General features: G+C 60.5%; 3 protein-coding genes and 1 long non-coding RNA gene across 5 annotated transcripts in view; 1 reads left to right on the forward strand and 3 right to left on the reverse strand.

Annotated features, from left to right (window-relative positions):
• Window positions 1–8,956, reverse strand: part of KSR2 (kinase suppressor of ras 2) — a 76,302-nt gene extending 67,346 nt beyond the window's left edge. The window contains 4 exon segments of the mRNA XM_068209148.1: window positions 1,553–1,646; window positions 1,648–1,703; window positions 2,331–2,472; window positions 8,623–8,956. Of these exon segments, the coding sequence (XP_068065249.1) occupies window positions 1,553–1,646; window positions 1,648–1,703; window positions 2,331–2,472; window positions 8,623–8,799 (469 nt within the window). The 5' untranslated portion in view covers window positions 8,800–8,956.
• A 1,939-nt stretch (window positions 8,957–10,895) lies between these two features.
• Window positions 10,896–11,444, reverse strand: LOC137485005 (uncharacterized). The gene is made up of 2 exons (XR_011005149.1): window positions 11,401–11,444; window positions 10,896–11,314 (listed from the first exon to the last, which is right to left on the reverse strand). It is a non-coding gene; the product is annotated as an uncharacterized lncRNA (long non-coding RNA).
• Window positions 11,445–13,166: 1,722 nt separating this feature from the next.
• Window positions 13,167–15,701, forward strand: RFC5 (replication factor C subunit 5). Of its 2 annotated transcripts, XM_068209146.1 has the most exons (11): window positions 13,183–13,352; window positions 13,447–13,511; window positions 13,625–13,761; window positions 13,837–13,916; window positions 14,135–14,208; window positions 14,345–14,504; window positions 14,609–14,690; window positions 14,770–14,899; window positions 15,075–15,152; window positions 15,237–15,291; window positions 15,429–15,701. In XM_068209146.1, the coding sequence occupies exons 1-11, from the start codon at window positions 13,321–13,323 to the stop codon at window positions 15,523–15,525; spliced, it is 990 nt and encodes a 329-aa protein (XP_068065247.1). In that variant the 5' UTR covers window positions 13,183–13,320; the 3' UTR covers window positions 15,526–15,701. The 2 variants fall into 2 exon arrangements, with proteins under 2 accessions (XP_068065248.1, XP_068065247.1); XM_068209147.1 differs by having other exon boundaries at window positions 13,167–13,352; window positions 15,075–15,291.
• Window positions 15,702–16,105: 404 nt separating this feature from the next.
• WSB2 (WD repeat and SOCS box containing 2) lies at window positions 16,106–20,185 on the reverse strand. The gene is made up of 9 exons (XM_068209149.1): window positions 20,024–20,185; window positions 19,757–19,928; window positions 18,801–19,036; window positions 18,500–18,631; window positions 18,116–18,216; window positions 17,754–17,926; window positions 17,426–17,539; window positions 16,943–17,050; window positions 16,106–16,742 (listed from the first exon to the last, which is right to left on the reverse strand). Exons 1-9 carry the CDS (start codon window positions 20,037–20,039, stop codon window positions 16,580–16,582), a joined length of 1,215 nt encoding a protein of 404 aa, XP_068065250.1. The 5' UTR covers window positions 20,040–20,185; the 3' UTR covers window positions 16,106–16,579.
• Between the last annotated feature and the right edge of the window lie 431 nt (window positions 20,186–20,616).

Raw genomic sequence — 20,616 nt, forward strand, 5'->3', positions numbered from 1 at the left:
GTCAAGCACTGGCACAGCTGCCCAGGGCAGGGGTGGATCCCCGTCCCTGCAGGGATTTAACAGCTGTGTGGATGTGGCACCTGGGGAAATGGGGCAGTGCTGGCCTTGGCAGAGCTGGGGATTGGCTGGATTCGCTCCTAAAGGATCTTTTCCAACCCAAACGCTTCAGTTTGGGCTCGGCTGGGACACGGTGCCAGCACAGCCGGACTCTGCGCAGCCCTCGCCGCACGCCCGGTCCCTCCCCGGGCAGAGGCGGCCCCGGCCCCGCTCTGGCCTCGGTGCCGGCGCAGCTGCAGCCGGAGCGGCTTCCGTGCAGCGGTTGAAGAGCGGAGCTCTGCTGCCACCGCCCGGGGAGCCGGCAGCACGCACCGCACGGCACCGGGAGCCGCGCATCCAGCGCCGGGAAGGGCGGGCGGGGCTGGGGCGTTCCCTGGGAAGGGGTCTGGGAATGGGGGCTCCGCTCTGAGCCAGCCGGGAAGCGATGCTGGAGCTGCTCTGAGCTTTCCCCTGACGCTCATGATCAAGCTGCTGAAGGCACGGTCAGGGGACCGTGTAAGAGTCACGGAATGGGCTGGATTTGGAGGGCCCTCCTGCAGTGCCACCCCTGCCATGGCAGGGACATCTTCCATTGTCCCAGGCTTCTCCAAGCCCCATCCAGCCTGGCCTTGGGCAATGCCAGGGATCTAGGGGCAGCCACAGCTGCTCTGGGCACCCTGTGCCAGGGCCTGCCCGCCCTCCCAGGGAACAATTCCTTCCCAATATCCCATCCACCCCTGCCCTCTGGCAGTGGAAGCCATTCCCTGGGTCCTGTCCCTCCATCCCTTGTCCCCAGTCCCTCTCCAGCTCTCCTGGAGCCCCTTGAGGCCCTGCAAGGGGCTCTGAGCTCTCCCTGGAGCCTTCTCCTCTCCAGGTGAGCACCCCCAGCTCTCCCAGCCGGGCTCCAGAGCAGAGGGATGGGTGGCCTGAAGACCTCAGAGATTCCCACAGGATCATCCATTCCCACCTCTGCCATGGGCAGGGACGCCTTCCACTATCCCAGGCTGCTCCAAGCCCTGTCCAACCTGGCCCCGGGCACTGCCAGGGATCCAGGGGCAGCCACAGCTGCTCTGGAGATCCCTCTGTGAAGCCTCACCACTCTGAGAGGAATTTGCCAGGGGTGGAGGTGTCCACTTGGAGCATCTCCTTGCCTCCTCTGGTCTCACTCCAGCAGCTCCAGGTCCTCCTGATGTTGGGGACCACACAGCCGGGGGCAGCTCTGCAGGTGGGGTCTCACCTGAGTGGGACAGAGGGGCAGAATCCCCCCCTTCCTTTCCTGCTGCCCCCTGCTGGGGCTCAGCCCAGGCCAGGGGGGGTTTTGGTCTCCCTGCTCTCACCCCCCAGCACCCCCAAATCCTTTTCCCAGCACAGCTCCCAGATGTTCCCTGCAGGAAATGAATCCCAGGCAGCCCCAGGGAAGCGGGAGCTCTGCCAACATTAAAGCCACACTGCTGGTGCCACCACAGCAGGACGGTGCCACCCAGCCAGGCAGCCCGAGGGGACAGAGGTCGCTCACCGGACTTGTGGACACTGCGGAGGCAGGACAGGGACGCGTTCAGCCGGGCACACTCCTCGCTGTTGGCCCCAAACTTCTCCACGGTGGCACAGACCCTGGTCATCGGTCATGTCCAGCAGATCCTCCAGGCTGAGCTGCCCAGGGGGCGATTTCCTGAGGGAGGAATGGGTCAGGAATGAGGGAGGAGGAACAAACCACCCTGGAGCATCCTCTGCACTTTGGGGAACACCAGGGAGAATCCCTTCTCTCCAGGTCATGGACCTAAACCCATCTATTTTCCACTTGAATCTCCAAGAAAACCTGGAGGAACTGAAGTTTAATCTCCAGTTTTTCTACAGTTTTAGGTATATCCAAACCCAGCTCAACCTCTGGGAGCACCAGAAAATCCAGCCCTGACTGGGAACAAGGGAAGGGAAGGGAAGGGAAGGGAAGGGAAGGGAAGGAAGGGAAGGGAAGGGAAGGGAAGGGAAGGGAAGGGAAGGGAAGGGAAGGGAAGGGAAGGGAAGGGAAGGGAAGGGAAGGGAAGGGAAGGGAAGGGAAGGGAAGGGAAGGGAAGGGAAGGGAAGGGAAGGGAAGGGAAGGGAAGGGAAGGGAAGGGAAGGGAAGGGAAGGGAAGGGAAGGGAAGGGAAGGAGGGAAGGAAAGGAAAGGAAAGGAAAGGAAAGGAAAGGAAAGGAAAGGAAAGGAAAGGAAAGGAAAGGAAAGGAAAGGAAAGGAAAGGAAAGGAAAGGAAAGGAAAGGCCCCCCTCCCTTCTCCGGGTGGGAATGCCCAGCCCTTACCTCCATCACCTCCTTCCGGATGTCGACGATGCGGAACCAGTGCAGGAGCTGGGGGAAGCCCTCCAGTTTGGCGTTGCGCTCCTGCAGGGCCACCTTCCTCTTGCAGGACAGCTGCCGGCTGAAATACTTCACCAGTTTGCTCTGGAAAAGCAGGGAAAACCCTCATAGGATCCCCCAGTGGCAGCTGGGGTTCAGCTCTCACTCTGCCTAATCCCAAGGCTCAAAATTCTGCCCCAAAACACTCCTGTAGCCAAGAGCATCGAGGTTTGGTGTGCGCGAGGGAATTTCCCTCCCAAAACATCCTTTTATCAGCTCCTTCATCCCCAACCCAGCACTGGGGTCTCGTTCAGGGGGTGGGCAGCCCTTGGCACCCCCTGGGGGGTGTGAGGGGGACAGGGGGGACAGGCACCACTTTTCCCACAAACGCTGCCCCATCCCAGTGCTGCCCAGCCCCCACAGGACACTTTTCCCACTTCTACTCCCAGCCTCAGGGCCAAAGGACCCCTAAAGGACACAGTCTCCTCTCTTACACCCAGGTTTGATGCCAAGAACCCCCCCAAACATCCCTCAAAAGCCAAACTCCAATCTTTTACCCCCCACAAAAACCCTCCAAGGAGATCAGCCACAGCATCACATCCCAAGGCTGGAATGTGGCATTTTGTCCTCATTCCCCACTCACCAACCCAAATCTTCCTCTCTCCACAGCCATCCCCACTCTCTCCTCCTTTGTAGCCCCATCCTTGCTCGGATCATCCCCCAAACTCTCCCACCCCGAGGCCAGAGCCGTTCCCAGCCACAGTTCCCAAAATAAAGCTGCCCTCCTTTCCCGGGAATATAGAGCAGGGCTGGGAAGCTGCTGGGATTTCCTGCTCCTGCTTTTCCAGCCGGGTGACTCCCCTGCGCCCGCAGCACTAGATGGTGCTGTGCCTCTGCTCCTGCACACCCCAAAAATAGACAGGTAAATACCGGGTGGTTTGGGATACAGAGATGAGGAGAGAACCCCGCTGTGGGATTTAGGAGTTTTCCCGGTCCTTTCCCTCGTGATTCCCACAGGGGTTGGCATCACCCCCAAAATCACCCCCCAGGTGAGTGAGGGCCCTGCCCCCCCCTGGCAGCTTCTCTCCATCCTCAGCCTGGCTACCAGAGATTAATTCCTGAAAATTAACCCCCAAAAATGAGATAGGAATAGCAAAACTGGACCTGGGGGGCTGCAGGGAACCCTCAGCTCTGCTGAACCCTGCCCCACTTCCAGGGCTGATTTTTAAGGAAAAACACTCCCAAAACAGACAATCAAAGGTTTAAGGATCAGCCTGGAACTCACATCCCAAACACACTCCAGGATTTTTGAGCTGAAGCAGCCCCAGGCACTTTTAACAAACCAAGAGTCAGCTCCTGTCTTCCAAAAAATGCCCTTGCATGGAGACGACTGCAGCAAAACACCAGGAAAAGAAATTCCTAAAAGATCTACATCCTGGCCCCAGCCTGTGCTCCATTCTGCCTCTCCAGGTGGGATCCCAAAGGGAATAAAGGTGATTTCTGAGCCACCACGGCATCACCAGTGCCGAAATCAGAGTCCTGGGGTGGGAACGGAGCTGGGGACTGGGCAGTCCCACCACCATCATGCAGAGGTGAGCTGGGAATGGGGAAAGAGTGGGGGAAATGGAGGAAATTTAATTTCCAGGTGGGGGAATCTCACCCCCACAGAGCCCTTGAGTGATAGGAGGGGTCATTTTTAACCCAAAAGAGGACCCCGCTGGGACCCCCAGGTGCTCTGGTCCATGGATTTGCCCCAGCCAGGGAAAAAGAAACCCCAAAAACCCCTCTGTAAAACCCAGAGGCTCTCGGTGTTTGCTGGGGTTGGAAAGGGGAGGTAATTCCCTGCCCCATCCCGCAGGGAATGCCCCATCCCGCGGCCGCGGAGCTGCTCTGCCTCCCGCTCATCCCGGCACGGCGCAAATTTGGGAAATGCTTCGTTCCTGCTATGGCACAACCTCCCCCTGCTTCCGTGCCTCAGTTTCCCCACCTGGAAACGGGCAGGGGGGCACAAACAGAGGGGTGGGAATCCCGCGGATCCCCCCTTCCTGCTGGTGGAATTTGCGGCTGGTCCAGCTGGGGATGCTGCTGGAGGGGATCCAAAGCTTTTCCCGTGGAGCTGGTGTTGTTTTCCCACCTTCCCAGCGCCTCTCCCTGCTGCAGCTCTGCCCGGGGTTAGGGCAGGAGCGATGCTCTGGGATGAAGGAGTGAAACCGCCAGGATTCCCTTCTCTTTGGAGCATCCAGCAGCTCCTGGGACCCCCCAGCTCCTTGGAAAACAGCGTCCCTGCTGCGCCGGGGGCGGGTGCGGGCACAGGAGCGATGTCCCCGCTCCACGTCACTCCACAGGACCTTGGGTGACCCCAGCAAAGCGAGGGGCCGGGATCAGCCGGGACTGGAGCCGGATTTCCCAATCCCAGCCCTTTCCATCACCCCGAGCGGGAATTTCCCTGGGCTCATCCCAAACCCAGCACGGCCGCGAGCGGCTGCTTCCCCCAGCCCCGGCAGGTTCCGAGCCGGTCTCCAAGGAGCGAGAGGGCGACTGTTCCCCCCTGGAATGGGATCCTTGACGTCAGCCGGGCTGGCGACGGCACCGGCCCTGCCTGGAGACCGGAACACGTGCTGGAAAATCCAGGAGGGGAAAGTTCATTCATCTGGCACCCGGTGTGCCTTGGGGAATGCCCATCCCATGCCATCCCATACTATCCCATGCCATCCCATGCCATGCCATGCCATCCCAACCCAGCTGGATCAGCACTTCCATGTGGGATGCCTTCATGCCATGAAGTAAGAAGCTCTTCTGCACCCCTAAAAATCCTTTTCCATGACAAGAAACACAACCAGAGAGGCTCCCTCCAAGGGGCTCATTATTCCAGAGGCACCTGGAGCAGCCTGGGGCTGGGGAATTCCTTGCCATGGTTCTATTTTCTCTCTCAGGGCTCTCCCAAGGTCCTGTTGAGCTTGTGAGATGTCTTTGGCTCTGCTCATCCTTTATTTTGGGAGATGCTAAATGGTCCCAGGGGATTTTGCTGGGAATACAGGAGCCAAAATGTCTCCATCCAGCATCCTGGGATGATTCAGCTCTGGGAGAAGTGCACTGTGCTCACCCGTGGTACGAGACACCAGAGAATCCACATGTTCAGGCAGCAAAAATCACAAAATCATGGAATGGGTTGGTTGGAAGGAGCTTAATGCTTGTCCAGTTCCACCCCATGGGCAGGGACACCTTTCACTATCCAGGGTGCTCCAAGCCCCATCCAACCTGGCCTTGGACACTTCCAGGGATCCGGGGGCAGCCACAGCTGCTCTGGGCAAATCCCAGTGCTGGAACAGCATCTCCACAGCCTGTGGAGGTTTGGGAATGGCCACAGCTCTTTCCTCAGAGCCTCTCCCCATCCTCACCACAGAGCAGCCCAAAGTATCCTGGGAGATTTCCCTGTTCCTGGCAGGAGCCTGGCAGCCCAAGGAAAGGGAAATGTCGATCCTGGGGCTATCCTTGGAGCCATCCACCGGTTCCTGGGAGCCCTGACCCACATTTTGACATCGGGATGGGGTTTAGCCCCACAGACAGAATGGTGTTGTGGGACAGTGAGAAATATCGCCCAGCTCTAAGAAAATTTTCCTTCTGCTGTTCCCAAATTCCACTGAACGCAGCACCCCCTATCCATATTTACACCCCAATCCCAAATTTAGAGCCATAAATCCCAACTGCCACACTTGGACAGGGATAAAACCCCACAGCCCAGGCAGGGCTGAGGGATGAACATCCAGCTCCTTCTGGATACTGCCCCATAGGAAGCAAACCAGTCTTGATTCCCACTCCAGGTGTTTTATCCCAGCTGCTGCCTTGGTTCCCACTGCAACCTGTCCCAAGGCATAAGCAAGACCCAAAAAGCCTCCCAGCTCCAAGGATTGCCCCTAGAACCAGGCTGCAGCTGTGGTACCCATCCCAAAAACATTGCAGGGCAGGATGCAGGAGGATGAGAGCTCACACCTACCTCAAGGTGGCTTAAAACAAAACAAAACCAAAGGAGAAAAAAAAAAAAAAGGGGAAAAACTTCTATTTATCCAGCAAAATCAATGTTTAGCCTATGAAGATTAACCAAAAAAAACACGGATTCTCCTGTTTTATTCCAGGCTCGTGCTGACACAAGGGCTGGGCGCTGTCTCCAGTGCCACATCCCAGGTCACCACTCCCTTTGCCATGGCACTGCCTGGCCCGGCTCTGCTGCCTCCAGATGGGAAGAGGCACAGAGCGAGGCCTCGGAGTCTGTGTCACGTCCTTGGGATGCGGTGGTGGCAGCAGGGACTCAGGGACACAGAGACTCAGGGACTTGGGGACTCAGGGCCAAGCTCTGCTCCCGCTGACGCTGGTGGCAACCCAGGACAACACCAGGAGCCAGCCCAGGGCTGGCATTGGGAATCTGGCCCTGGATTCACTCCCCTTGTGGGAATCACCCTGGGTTTGAGGTGAAAAACAACCAGAGAGTGTCAGCAGGGATGTCCTTGGCTGGAAGATCCCAAGCTCGCGGTTTGGGGGTGTTTTAGGGATGGCAATGCCAAGGCTCCCTGTGGCTGGCACTGAATGATCCATAGGGGCTGGAGAGGTGCTTCCCTGTGAGCATTTGTAGGGTAACATACCCCTGACCCTTCATCCAGCCCCAGCTGGGCTGCCCCAGTGGCACTGGGATGCTGGGAAGGAGCATCCCACCAGGATGGCTCCACCACGCTCCCCTGCTCCCCTCCATGTCCATGGGACACAGACAGGGAATCCTCTGGTGCTGACCTAAACGAGGCCAATCACTCCATGTGGGATGAGCTCCTGGAGTCCTGCACCTCCTAGAAGATTCTCCTGGGGATTTGAAGCCTGCCTGCATCCCAAAAAGTCTCCAGCACACCCCAAAACCACTGTTATCCCTCTCCTGAGGTTGCTCCAGGACCAACAACTCCCAGCCCCTCACACAGAGAATTGGGATGAGACAGGGTTTGGATCAAGGGGAGGTGACAGCAGGATGGGAGCAGGAATAAGCACAAGTTGGGATGCAGAGCAGGGAGCTGCACCCCAAACCTGGGGTCTCCCCATGAGTGGCACAGCAGTGATGTGGTGATGCCCCAGTTCTTCCCACAGCACTCAGGAACTTGGGGAGCAAAAGCAGCAGGACAGGGTGCTCCAGTCATGGTCCAGAGCCAACAGAGGGGCTGCAGGACCAACTGAAAGGCCTGAGTGGGATCAGGCTCTGAAATCCCCCCACCCACAGCCCCAGCTCCGCGACAGCCACCCCCACAGCAGCAGCACAGCCCCGCTGGCGTCTCCCCAGGGTCACGGCCTCGCTTCTCCTCGTTCTGTGCCAGCTGCAGGGATCCCACTCAGCCCTGGGAATCCCTGGCTGTTCCCAGCCCACCGACCTCCTACTGAACCACAAATTCACTCCAGCGGGGGCTCAGCACGCTCCAAGGGGAGCCTCATCCTCTGGGAGGCAGGAGTGGGGAGGGGGGAAGGCAGCCGGGCCAGGGGCTGCTGCCTGGAGGGAGGGATGCAGGTGGGCCAGGGGGATGCAGCCAGCTGGGAGAGCTGGAGCCTGCTGGATCCCAAGGGATTCAGGTGGGCTGAGGGGATGCAGCTCAGGGGAAGGGGATTCAGCCAGGTCCAGGGGATGCAGCCCCGTGGAAAGGATGCAGGTGGGCTGAGGGGATGCTGCCTGGTGGAAGGGATGCAGACAGGCCCGTGGGATGCAGCCTGCCACAAGGAATGCAGGCGGGCTGAAGGGATGCAGTCCAGGGAAAGGGATGCAGGCAGGCTTGGGGGGGATGGAGGCAGGCAGCAGGGGTGCAGGTGGGCCGATGGGATGCAGCCCGGTGAAAGGGATGCAGCCCGGCTGGAGCAGGAGCCTGGAGGAAGGGATGCGGCCGGGCCGAGGGATGCAGGAAGGGGGAAGGGATGCAGGTGGGCCGGGGGATGCAGGTGGGCCGGGGAATGCCGCCTGCCGGGCGGTGGAAGCCGGGGAAGGGACGCGGCCGGGCCGGGGGATGCCGGGGGGTACCGGGAGGATACCGGGGGGCTGCGGCCGGGGCCGGGCGCCCCCGGTGGGTCCCGGCAGGAGGGTTCGGTGGTCCCGGACCCACCTCGGGGCCACCTGCAGAGCGCGCAGCCTCACTCGGGCGCACCGCAGCGCCGCGGGGGAACCCGCCGCGGCCCGGGGGGGGTGGGGGGGAGACTGATGGGGGGGTGTTGATGTTGGGGGGGTCGGCGGGCCCGTACCTCCAGGGTGCGGATCTCCTTCTGCGTGAGGTCGTTGGAGGCGGCGCACTTGGTGCGGAGCCCCTCCAGGTTGGAGATGCTGATGTCGATCATGTTCTGGACCAGCTCGCACTGCTGCAGCGCCTTCTGCAGACTCAGCTCCTGCTCCTCGCTCCTCGTCATGTTGTCCTCATCCATCGCTCGCCGCCCCCCCCCCCCCGCCCGCCCGCCCTCCCCTCCGCCCGCCGCCGCCGCGGCCCCCCCTTCCCTCGGCTCCGCTCGCCGGCCCCCGCCGCCGCTCAGCCCCGCTCGGCCGCGGCCCGCAGCATCGCGGTGCCCACCGAGCCGTCAGCGCGGCGCCGCCGCCGCTACCCCCCCCCCCCGGGCGCGGCGGGGCGGGGGCGGGGGCGGCGCGCTCCGGCTCCGCGGGGCCGCGCTCGCTGCGCGCCGCTCCGCGCGGGAACCCCCGCACACCCCCGGCCCGGCACCCCCGGCCCCGGCAGCTCCGCGGCATCCGCATCGCCCCCACACCCACACATCAGCATCCTCATCATCACCCCCACATCATCTTCAGCACCCCCAACCTTATCAAACACCCCCATCGTCATCAACACACCCCCCAACCTTATCAACATCCCTGACCCTCATCACCCCCAGCCCCGTCACCCCCACACCCACACCTCTCCATCCTCATCATCAGCCTCCCTCCTCATCAACACCCCCCCAACCTTATCAACACCCCCATCCTCATCACCCCCAACCCCATCACCCCCATCCTCTCCTGACCCACACCCACCTCCTCATCAACACCCCCCCACCTTATCAACACCCTCATCCTCATCACCCTCAGCCCCATCACCTTCCCATCTTCATCGTCATCCCCCATCTTCATCACCAGCCCCAGCACTTTCCCACCATCCCTATCCACCCCCATCCCCACATCTCATCCTCACCAGCACCCCCCATTCTCATCACCACCCATCCCTATTCCCATCCACCCCATGCCCCAAACCCCCCATCTCTCTATCCTCATCACCACCTGTCGTCCCCATCCCCCTATCCCCACACCTCCCCATCCTCATAAGAATTCCCCCATTTCCATCCCCCTCCCCACATCCATCCCCCCCATCCCCATTCCCCTGCCCTTCTCCCCCATCCCCAGCCCCTTCCATGCTCATCCCATTCCCTCTGTCCCCCGGGAATGGGACAGGAGGGGAGCACCAGGGGTGAAGGGGGGGATGCTGCACTGGGCGGGGAAGGGGGCAGGGAGAGTGAGGGGGGTTGAAATGGGGGTCTGGGCCCATGGAGGGGGGTTGAAATGGGGGTCTGGGGTAAGGGGGGAATGGAAATGGGGAATTTGGCTAAGGGGGGGGGCTGGAAATGGAGATCTGGGGTAAGGGGGAGTCAGTGAGGAAGGGGGGGCTTGGACTTTGGGGGGCTGGTGCCATAGGGGCACCTGGGGAAATGAGGGGGGCTGGAAATGCAGGGTGGGGGTATTGGGAGGATAATGGGGGGGCCGGGGCATCGTGGGGGCTGGGGCAGAGATGGAGAATGGAAATGGGGGCTCTGGGGAAATGGGAAAGTCTGGGGCACTGGGGGGGCACTGGGGGGGTCTAGGGCATTGGGAGGAGCATTGGAGCGTCTGGGGCAATGGGGATTCCTGGTCTGGGGCAACAGGGGCCAAGCCTGGCCAACACTCCGGAATTATGCTGGAGAGACGGAGCCAGGATGATGCTCCCAGAGCCTTCACCTGCTCCAGGCACAGCGTCCTCACAGCCGTGACCTCCCTGCCTCTGGATATGTGACTTCATTCCCAGCTGGCATCCCCATCCCAGTCCCTCTCAGCTCTGGAAGAGCATAAGCCAAATTCCCAACAGCTTTATCCATTTCTTTTTTATTATTTTTAAATCATTCCAGGCTCATCCCCGAGCAGGGATGTCCCTTTTCTGTCCTGTCCCCAAGGCTGGCTGTGAGGAGAGCTCAGAGGGACCCATGGGGTGGGAAATGACATCAAGAACTGCCAGGGAAGGGAAGGGAAGGGAAGGGAAGGGAAGGGAAGGGAAGGGAAGGGAAATATAAAATAAATTGCAAGCAGGGAGATTCCATTGGGCTAAAAGCACCAATCCCAAAAGCCTGCAGCAGCAGAGCAGCAGGGATTTTGGGTGTTCACCAAACTTCATGCTTCCCAAAAAACCCGACAGCAGCCTGTGGGATAGCTCCCATGCTTGGAGCTGGCCATGGTCTGAGAGGTGGATGAACATTCCAGGCACTGGGAATGGCACAATCAGTCCATATAAAAATATCTGGTAATATTTTAATTGACTTCTGTTGGTTTTCTCCATGAGAAAAGAGTTTGGAGTGACTCAGAGTCTCTAAACTGGGTTAATGTTCCCTCAGTGCCAAAGGTGCTCTTCCAGGCACGACATCCTGGTGGGAAGGGAGAGGGAATGCCCTGACATGGCCACTCCACCCCGGGAAACCAACACCACTGCAGCACACCAGGGCTTTCCCACCTAATTCCCTCAAAACCATCCCACGAGGGTTCATTGCTCCAGCTCAGGGTGAGATGCTCCACAGGAACCTTTGGATATTGGCATTGGGATTTTTTGGTTATTAATATGGCAAAGGACCTCTTCAGCTCCACATGGGGTGGGGGGATCCCTTGGATTTCAGCTCTTAAGGAGCACCTGTTTAATCCTCTGTGGAAGAGCATCTCTGTTATCATCACCTCCATCCCATCACCTCCATCCCATCACCTCCATCCCATCACCTATATCCCATCATCCCTGTCCCTTCAACCCTGTCACCATCACCTCTGTCCTATCATCCCTGTCACCATCATCCGTCTCACCATCATCTCTGTCACCACCATCCTGTCCCATCACCTATGTCACCATCACCTCTGTCATCATCTCTGTCACCATCATCCCTGTCCTATCATCCCTGTCACCACCTCTATCACCATCATGCCTGCCCCATCATCTGTCTCATCTCCATCACCATCGATCCTGTCACTGTCCCCCTGTCCCATCACCCCTGTCCCCATCATCTCTGTCCCATGATCCTTGTCCCATCAACACTGTCACCACCTCCGTCACCACCATGCCTGTCTCATCTTCCCTATCCCATCATCTCCATCCCATCACCTCTGTCACCACCACCTCTGTCCCTTCACCTCTGTCCCCTCATCTCCACCCAAGAGCCATCAGAGCCATCCCAGGGGCATGCACCCATCAGTTTAACCCCATTAAACAGCACCCCAAAGATTTCCCTTGCTCTGGAGCCCCGGATTTATTAATGATGGGGAAACACCTGGAAAAATCCATGCAGGAGGAAAAGAGCTGCCCCAGGCGACGGCAGATCCAGGGGGAGAGCGGCAGCTCTGGATCCAGGATGTGCAGGAAAATCCCAGCTCCCGGCTGTTCCCAGGTGCCCAGGAAGGACCTGGAGGCTCCGAAGGGAAGGGCCATCTGTCGCGGCTGTCACGTGCCCAAAGGGACAGCTGAGGCTGCTGACCTCAGCTTCCAGTTCCTGCTTTCATGGGGCTGCAGGGGGAAAAAAAGGGGAAAAAACCAGGAAAGAAGGTGCCCTCCAGCAGATTTTTGTGTTTTTATAGGATCCAGCCTGGAGCTCTCTATGTTTTCACTTCCCTCGTCAGCAACAGCATTGCTTCCCATCCTCACTCAGCCTGCGTTTTCCAAGGCAGTGCCTCTCAGTCCTGCCTGCTTTCCTTTCTGGGATCAGAACAGCACCAGAGCATCACTCCAGCAGCCTGGGCTGATTCTGCCCTCTAAGCTCCTTCTCTAAAGGAGGCTCCAGGGGTTTTCCAGAGGCACTGAGAAGCAGCAGAGACAGGGATAAAGGTTAAAGGTGTTTTGTGCTGGCAACCACCTCTGGAGTTTGCTGCTCCTGTCGCACTGGGAGGATCCCAGATCTGCTCTCCTCGGGTGACCCTGCACCCAAAGGTGTCCCTCTCATCCCATCAGCTTTCCGAGGGCAGGTGCAACATGCTTTCCCAAAACCTTGATCCAGCAATTCCTGCTGCCATGATTTCCCCAGGATCACCGGCACCATCCTGCTCTGGTGAACACTCACCGTGCTCTTCCCACAGTCACAGAATCATGGAGCGGGCTGGGTTGGAAGGGACCTTAAAGGTCACCTCGTTCCAGCCCCTGCCATGAGCAGGGACAGCAGAATGAGGGGATTCTCCCTCTCCACTCAGGTGAGATCCCAGTGGGAATGCGGTGCCTGGCCCTGGGGCCCAGCACAGGGAGGACCTGGAGCAGCTGGAGTGAGACCAGAGGAGGAGATGCTCTCAGGGCTGGAGCCCCTCTGCTCTGGAACCAGCCTGGGAGAGCTGGGGGTGCTCACCTGGAGAGGAGAAGGCTCCAGGAAGAGCTCAGAGCCCCTTGCAGGGCCTCAAGGGGCTCCAGGAGAGCTGGAGAGGGACTGGGGACAAGGGATGGAGGGACAGGACACAGGGAATGGCTTCCACTGCCAGAGGGCAGGGATGGATGGGATACTGGGGAGGAATTGTTCGCTGGCAGGGTGGGGAAGGGCTGGGATGGCTTTCCCAGCGCAGCCGTGGCTGTCCCTGGATCCCCGGGATCGCTGGAAGGAGCCGGGACGTTCCCGGTCCGGCGGGACCCGCCCGTCCTCTCAGGCCGGCCCCGCCCCGGCGCTCGCGCGCTTGGCGGTGCTCTCGCGAGACTTCCCAACATGGCGCCGGCGGGCAGCGCGAACCTGCCGTGGTACGGCCGGGAGCGGGCGGATACCGGGACACCGGGATAACGCGGCGGGAGCTGCCCCGGGGCTCACTCCCGCTCCTTTCTTTCCCCGCTGCAGGGTGGAGAAGTACCGTCCGCAGGCGCTGTCCGAGCTGGTGTCTCACCGGGACATCCTCAGCACCGGTAATTACTCCCTCTCCCCGCGGTGACACCCCGCGCCGGTCCCGGCTGTCCCCCAGCCCCGTTATCCCGCTGTTGTTATCCCGTTGTTATCCCATTTTCCCGTTATCCCGCAGTACAACGCTTCATCAGCGAGGACCGGCTCCCCCATCTGCTCCTCTATGGGCCACCCGGTACCGGCAAGACATCCACCATCCTGGCCTGTGCCCGGCAGCTCTACCGCGAGCGGGAGTTCGGCTCCATGGTGCTGGAGGTGAGCGGGAACACGGTGGGATGGAGTGGGATGGGATGGGATGCAGGGATACAGATCCACACCATTCCCTCCCAGCTCAATGCCTCTGATGACCGGGGCATCGACATCGTCCGAGGGCCCATCCTGAGCTTCGCCAGCACCAGGACCATCTTTAAGTACGTGGTGGGTCTGTGCTTCCCAAAGCTCCCCATCTGTTTGGTACCCTTCTGCCCTGGCACTTGGATTGGGAAGGGGATTTGGGAGGTCCCAGGGTGGGTGGGAACGTGCCCAGCAAGCAGCGAGGGTGAGGATGCAAGAAGGGCTTCCCAGGAGTCAGACTGGGAACAAACATCCCAGCTCCCCCTTCTCCAGCACCGAACCCGCCTTTTCCTAGGAAAGGCTTCAAGCTCGTCATCCTGGATGAAGCTGATGCCATGACTCAGGATGCTCAGAACGCCCTGAGGAGAGGTGAGGGGCACTGGGAATCCCACACCGCAGGAATCCCACACTGTGGGCAGCCATCGGCCTCATCCAGCCCAGCACAGGGTGGGAATCAGGACGAGGCAGCAGCCAAGGACCCTCCTCCCCTCCATCCTTTTTGCAGTGATCGAGAAGTTCACAGAAAACACCCGGTTCTGCCTCATCTGCAACTACCTCTCCAAGATCATTCCTGCCCTGCAATCCCGCTGCACCCGCTTCCGCTTCGGCCCCCTGACCCCGGAGCTGATGGTGCCGCGGCTCCAGCACGTCATCCAGGAGGAGGGGTGAGTGGGGGATCCCCCCACGCCCTCTCTGCCCCCATTCCCTGCCAGGGAGGAGCAGCAGGCTGGATTCCCACGGTTCCACTTCCCCGGGTGTTGTTTTCCAGGGTGGATGTGACCGAGGACGGGATGAAGGCTCTGGTGACCCTGTCGAGCGGGGACATGCGTAGAGCCCTCAACATCTTGCAGGTGGGAGTGTGGCCATCAGCCCCTGGCCAGCTGAGCTGGAGGGGCCTCTTCATCCTTCCTGTTCCCTCCTCCTCCTCAGAGCACCTCCATGGCCTTTGGGAAGGTGACAGAGGAGAACGTTTACACTTGCACGGGACATCCCCTCAAATCTGACATCGCCAACATCCTCGACTGGATGCTGAACCAGGATTTTTCCACTGCCTACCGCAGTATCCTCTACCCTGAGGGTTATTCCCAGCTGGGATAAAGCCTGCTCTTTCCCAGGGATCTCTGTGGCCTCTGGGGTGGGTGCTGCTCACTGGGGAGGGCCCTCGGGGATGTTCCTCATAGCAGATCTGGCAGGGAAACGCCTGGAAGCAAGGCCTTGACTCGCTCTCATCCCAGAAATCATGGAGCTGAAGACACTGAAGGGCCTGGCCCTGCAGGACATCCTCACTGAGATCCATCTCTTCGTGCACAGAGGTGGGGAAAGGGTCCGGCTCTGGATGATCCTGGAGAGGCCAGACTTCCCCCTGCCCCTCACTGAGTGTTTCCTTCTCTCCACAGTCGACTTCCCCCCCTCCATCCGCATCCAGCTGCTGATCAAGCTGGCAGACATCGAGTAAGTGTCACTCCCCCAGTGTGGGGACCCTGGGGTGGCTCCTGGTGGTCGCTGGGCACTGCTGGCACACAGCCCGTGGCTTTGGGGGGCTCCCACAGTGGTGGAAACCCCCAAAGCTGCCCTTGGCCCCTCTCCAGGTACCGCCTGGCTGCTGGCACCAGCGAGAAGATCCAGCTGAGCTCCCTCATCGCCGCCTTCCAGGTCACCAGGGACCTGGTGGTGGCTGAAGCCTGATCCTGCCGGGCGGATCTGCTGCTGGATTTGGGAAGGACCATCAGCCCCAAGCCTGGAGCTGCTCCCTGCAGCTTCCCAGATCCTTTTTGGAAGCCATGAGTGCACAGTCAGGGTAAAAATGTTGTTAAAAGGTAGCATTATTCCCAATGGGAAAATACAGATGCCTCCAAAGCCCAGCAGGTCGCACTGGTCTTTGCTTTTCCCTCCTGAAGGGAGGTGGGGGGTTCGAGGTGCACCAGCTTTCTGTGTACAGCTGTTCTCAAGGGAAAAACAACATCCTGGTGATGTTTGGAGAATTACCTCCACAAAGCCTGCCAGCACACAGGGAACGTGCTGTTGCTCCAGCCACCAGCTAAGCTGGAGGATGGGGACAAACAAAACACTGCTGCATGCTCAGCATGTCTGGGAATTTGGCTGATTGAGTGCCACACTCCAGCACGGAGAGAAAACAACAGAGGAATGAGAGCAGGGGGTGGAGTGAAGCCACCTCTTCCCACAGATGGACACCTCTGCCACCCCTCCCTGGCAGCCAGGGCAGTGCCAGGCACTCCCAGGTCACCTGAGCAAGCCAGGAGGGAAATCATGAGGAATCAATTTTTATTTATTGAGACCTGCTCGGGCTTGCACCGCTCCTGCCCATGCAGGGAGAGTGGCAGAGCCCGCACTCCACCAGGATGGAGGGATATTCCCAGGTGGGTGTTCTGGGGAGGGGGTTAGCCCCATATTTGTGCAGGTGACAACAGCTCTGCTCCCACAGCAGCTGTTCCACCACCATCCCACACCATTGCACTCAGAAGCAGAAGTACCTGACCCAACCCAGCAGGCAGCAGGGGACAGGGGGACCTGTGTCCCACCCATGTCCCCTGCAGGGCCACCGCAGCTCTCTGCATGGGATTTTGCTGGGTTTTTGTATTATGACACCAATAAAGCCCTCCACAGCCCCAAAACCATGGGAGCAGCAATGCTCCCGGCTCACAGCTCGGCGTTCCTGCGGCGCCGCCGGCCCGGGCCGAGCCCCAGGGCTCACCTCCGTGCCTCTGCTCTCCCTGCTGCCTTAAAAAGTCCGGTAAGTGAGGAATTCCTTCAGCTTCCTGGGAATGGGCAGCGCCAGCACCTGGTAGGTTGTGAGGAAGGTGCGCAGGGCTTTGCGGCACAAGTGCTTGAGTGAAGAGAGGACCCTCGGGGCTGTCCAGAACTGGACGTGGCCATCCCTGGTCCTGCAATGGAATCCAAACAACCCTGAGCATAGGGCAGAGGGACATGAGGTATTCCAACTGTCCCAAAATATTCCCAATCTTGCCAGGAGTACATGTTCCCCAGCTCAGGAAAATTATCCCCAGGGAAGCCCAGAATTTGCTGAGCTGTAGGAGGAAGGAGCAACCCTGTGTTTCTCCACCCTCTTCTCCTGTTTACTCACCCTGTGGCGATGAATCCTCCATGTGGGAAGTACATGCAGCACAGACCGTTGGTCATGGGGGCAAAGGCCACTGGAGACCGCAACTCCAAGGCCCAGATCCTCAGGAGCCTGTGGAGAAAGGGAGAGGACACAGTGCAGTGCCTGCTGCTAAAATAAGGCCTCTGGGACCACCTGAAGACATAGAAACCAGAAGGATTTGCTTCCCATAGGAGTGTTCCAGGGAGTAATGTTCCCTGCTGAGCAACTGACATGCTGAGGGTGGTACAGCACCCAGGAGGACATGGACCTCAGCTGAGGGTGACACAGCCCTGACCTTGCTACCACTTGTCACAGCCAAGCCATGATGTTCCCATGGGCCTGACCTTTCCCCTTATTCCAGGAATTGGTGGGGACCTGACACATTTATTCCTCACCTCCTGAGCTCCTGGCTCATTCCGGTCTCCTCCTGGGCCCCTCTCTAGGTCCCCACAAGGGTTAACTCACCTGTCATCTGCCACTGTGGCCAGGTAGAGCCCCTCGGGGGAGAAGCAGACGGAGCGCAGGGAGCTGGTGTGGATTTCACTGCTGGAATCCAGTGTGGAGTGCAATGGGACGTGGCTGTGGGTGGGGACAAGATCCCAGTGTCAGCTCTGAGCTGCCACCAGCCCCTTCCCCAGCTGAGGCTGGCAGAGCCACCAAACTTGGCAAGCCAGACCCCCATCCTGCCTCTGGAAGCAGAGGAGCGGTGATGGCTGTGCCCAGTGAGAAGGGAAAGCCACATCCAGCCCTAAAAACCTCCCTGGCATTGTTCTGTCCCCTCCCAGGTCCGTACCGCAGCGTCCTGAGCTGCTCCCCGGTGTAGGGGTCCCACATGATGACACAGGCATCGTAGGAAGCGGTGACAAGGAGTGCAGAGTCCGGGGAGAAGTCACAGGACACCACGCTGCTCTGGTGGCCCTCCAGCCTCCGGATGAGGGTGTAGGATCTCATGCTCCACAGCAGTGCCTGCGGGATTTGAGCAGGGGATCAGGCTGGGAGCATCCCAAGGTTTAAACCACATGGGCTCTGCTCCCAACTTTCAGCTCCTGAGGAGCCAGGGCAGGATGGCCTGGCCCTTTTCCCAGGGGGGTTTCTGGGGACACAGAGGGCTGGATTCAGCAGGCACACGCATGGCTCCCATCCTGCAGGACTCACCGACTTCTCGCCGGCGGCGGAGCAGAGCATGCTGCAGTCTGGGGAGATGGAGCAGCAGTAGACCCACTGCACGTGGCCTGACAGCACCTGGACCTGCTGCCCTGGGGACAGCAGAAATGTGTCAGCAGAGGGGAACAGGACTCTTTGACTTTGCTCTCCCTCCCTTTCTGCAGAGGGAATTCACATTGGGCTGGGGATTCCCTGGATAAATCCCAAGGCAATGTCCTCCTGTGCCTCCCAGGTTACACTCTGCTCCTGGTCACAGGGCTGTCCCCTTCTGCCTCAAGTACTGTCCCCAAAGGTCCTCTCCCACCACCTTCCCTCCCGAGGTGGATTTCTCCCCCTTCCCTGACCCAGAACAGGGATATCCCTGCACGTTCCTACCATCCCTGCTCAGGTCCCACACGCGCAAGGTCTTGTCCCGCGAGGCCGACACGAGGATGGGGCTTCCATTGGGAGCGAAGCTCAGGTCCCTGACAACATCCTGGTGTCCCAAGAGGCTGAAGAGGAGGTGCCCTGCAGAGAGGAGTCAGGTTCAGTGCCATCCATCCACGGGGAATGAGACAGAGCCCCTCACGCAGCCCCGCTTGGAACTGGACAGGTATTGGGGAGGGAGATGGGATCTCCTTCCACAGGGGAACAAGGGGACAGCCGGCCTGAAGCCACAACAGTGAGGGCTGCTCACCTGTCTGCACCTCCCACACCTTGATCTGCCCATCGTTGAGCCCGGTGGCCAGGACCAGGCAGGGAAGCCCCACGGCACAGGCAGGATCTGCATCCCCATCCTCAGCTGCTGGCCAGGCACTGAAGGCCAGGCCCCACACGATTTGCCCACACTCCAGAGTCTTCTCCTTGGCTGTCCCACGGCTCCAGATCTCTGCTTTGCCGCCCCAGCTCTTGCGCTCCGAGGTTTTGCAGCCGCTGGAGGGAGGCAGGGATGGGTGGAGTGTTCACCCTGAGACCCCCAGCTCCATGCACACATCTTCACCCCACATTGGGCATCCCCTGGGATCAATCCAAGCTGGCGAATGAATGGATGGACAGCAGCACTGGGAGGACTTTGATGCTGGTGGGTGAGGGCTGAAACACCCTGGGCTGATCCCCCAACATGGGCAGTAGGAAAGGAGGGGGAATTCTGCCCCTGTGCCCTGCTCACATGAGACACCACCTACAGAGCTGCCCCAGCCCTGGGGCTCCCAACATCAGAAGGATGTGGAGCTGAGGAGGGACTAGAGGAGGAGATGCTCCAAGGGCTGGAGCCCCTCTGCTCTGGAACCAGCCTGGGACAGCTGGGGGTGCTCACCTGGAGCAGAGAAGGCTCCAGGGAGACCTCAGAGCCCCTTACAGGGCCTCAAGGGGCTCCAGGAGAGCTGGAGAGGGACTGGGGACAAGGGATGGAGGGACAGGACACAGTGCCAGAGGGCAGGGATGGATGGGATATTGGGAAGGAATTGTTCCCTGGGAGGGTGGGCAGGCCCTGGCACAGGGTGCCCAGAGCAGCTGTGGCTGCCCCTGGATCCCTGGCAGGTTGGATGGGGCTGGGAGCAGCCTGGGACAGTGAGAGGTGTTCCTGCCCATAGCAGGGAGTGGGACTAGATGAGGTTTAGGGCTCCTTTTAACCCAACCCATTCCATGACTCACAGCTCGGCCTCTCCCAGGGGCCACGGGATCAGCTTGACCACGCAGTGTCCCTGGGACCAGGCGAACCAGGCCCCGTCAGGAGAGAAGGCGACGCTCCAGGTCTCGCAGCTGGATTTCCAGTCGTAGCGCTGGGGCCGGCCCGGCTTCAGCTCCGCCAGCAGCACCGGCTCCTCTGCGGCGGGACGGCCCCGTTACCCCCAGAGCCCCCAAAACCCCCGTCACCCTCACACCCCCAGCCCCCCGTGTCCCCGCCCGGCTCCCGCTCACCTCCGCTCGGCTTCATGGTGGCCCCGCCGCCCGCTCGGCCCCGCCGGGCCCGCCCGGCCCAGGGCGGCGGCGGCGGCGGAAGCGGCGGCGCGGGGAGGGGACCTGGAGCCGCCTCCTCCGGCCCCGCCGCCGCCGGCACCGCCCCGCGACCGGGATGGGGCGGGAGAGAGCCTGGAACGGCCCCCTGAGGGAGAAACGGTGGGAACCGGGCCTGCCCCCGCCCGCCGGGCCCGGGGCCAGCGCCGCCCTCAGAGACCCGGCACCCACCCCGGGACACCTCCCGGCAGCGACCCCCTCCGAGACCCGGCACCCACCCCGGGACACCTCCCGGCAGCGCTGCCCTCAGAGACCCGGCACCCACCCCGGGACACCTCCCGGCAGCGCTGCCCTCAGAGACCCGGCACCCACCCCGGGACACCTCCCGGCAGCGAACCCCTCCGAGACCCGGCACCCACCCCGGGACACCTCCCGGCAGCGACCCCCTCAGAGACCCGGCACCCACCCCGGGACACCCCCTGGCAGTGACAGCCCCCCAGGACCCACACCGGGACACCTCCCGGCAGTGACAGCCCCCAGGACCCACCCCGGGACAC

This window comes from Anomalospiza imberbis, chromosome 18, assembly GCF_031753505.1.
Source record: "Anomalospiza imberbis isolate Cuckoo-Finch-1a 21T00152 chromosome 18, ASM3175350v1, whole genome shotgun sequence".
Classification (NCBI taxonomy): Eukaryota; Metazoa; Chordata; class Aves; order Passeriformes; family Viduidae; genus Anomalospiza; species Anomalospiza imberbis.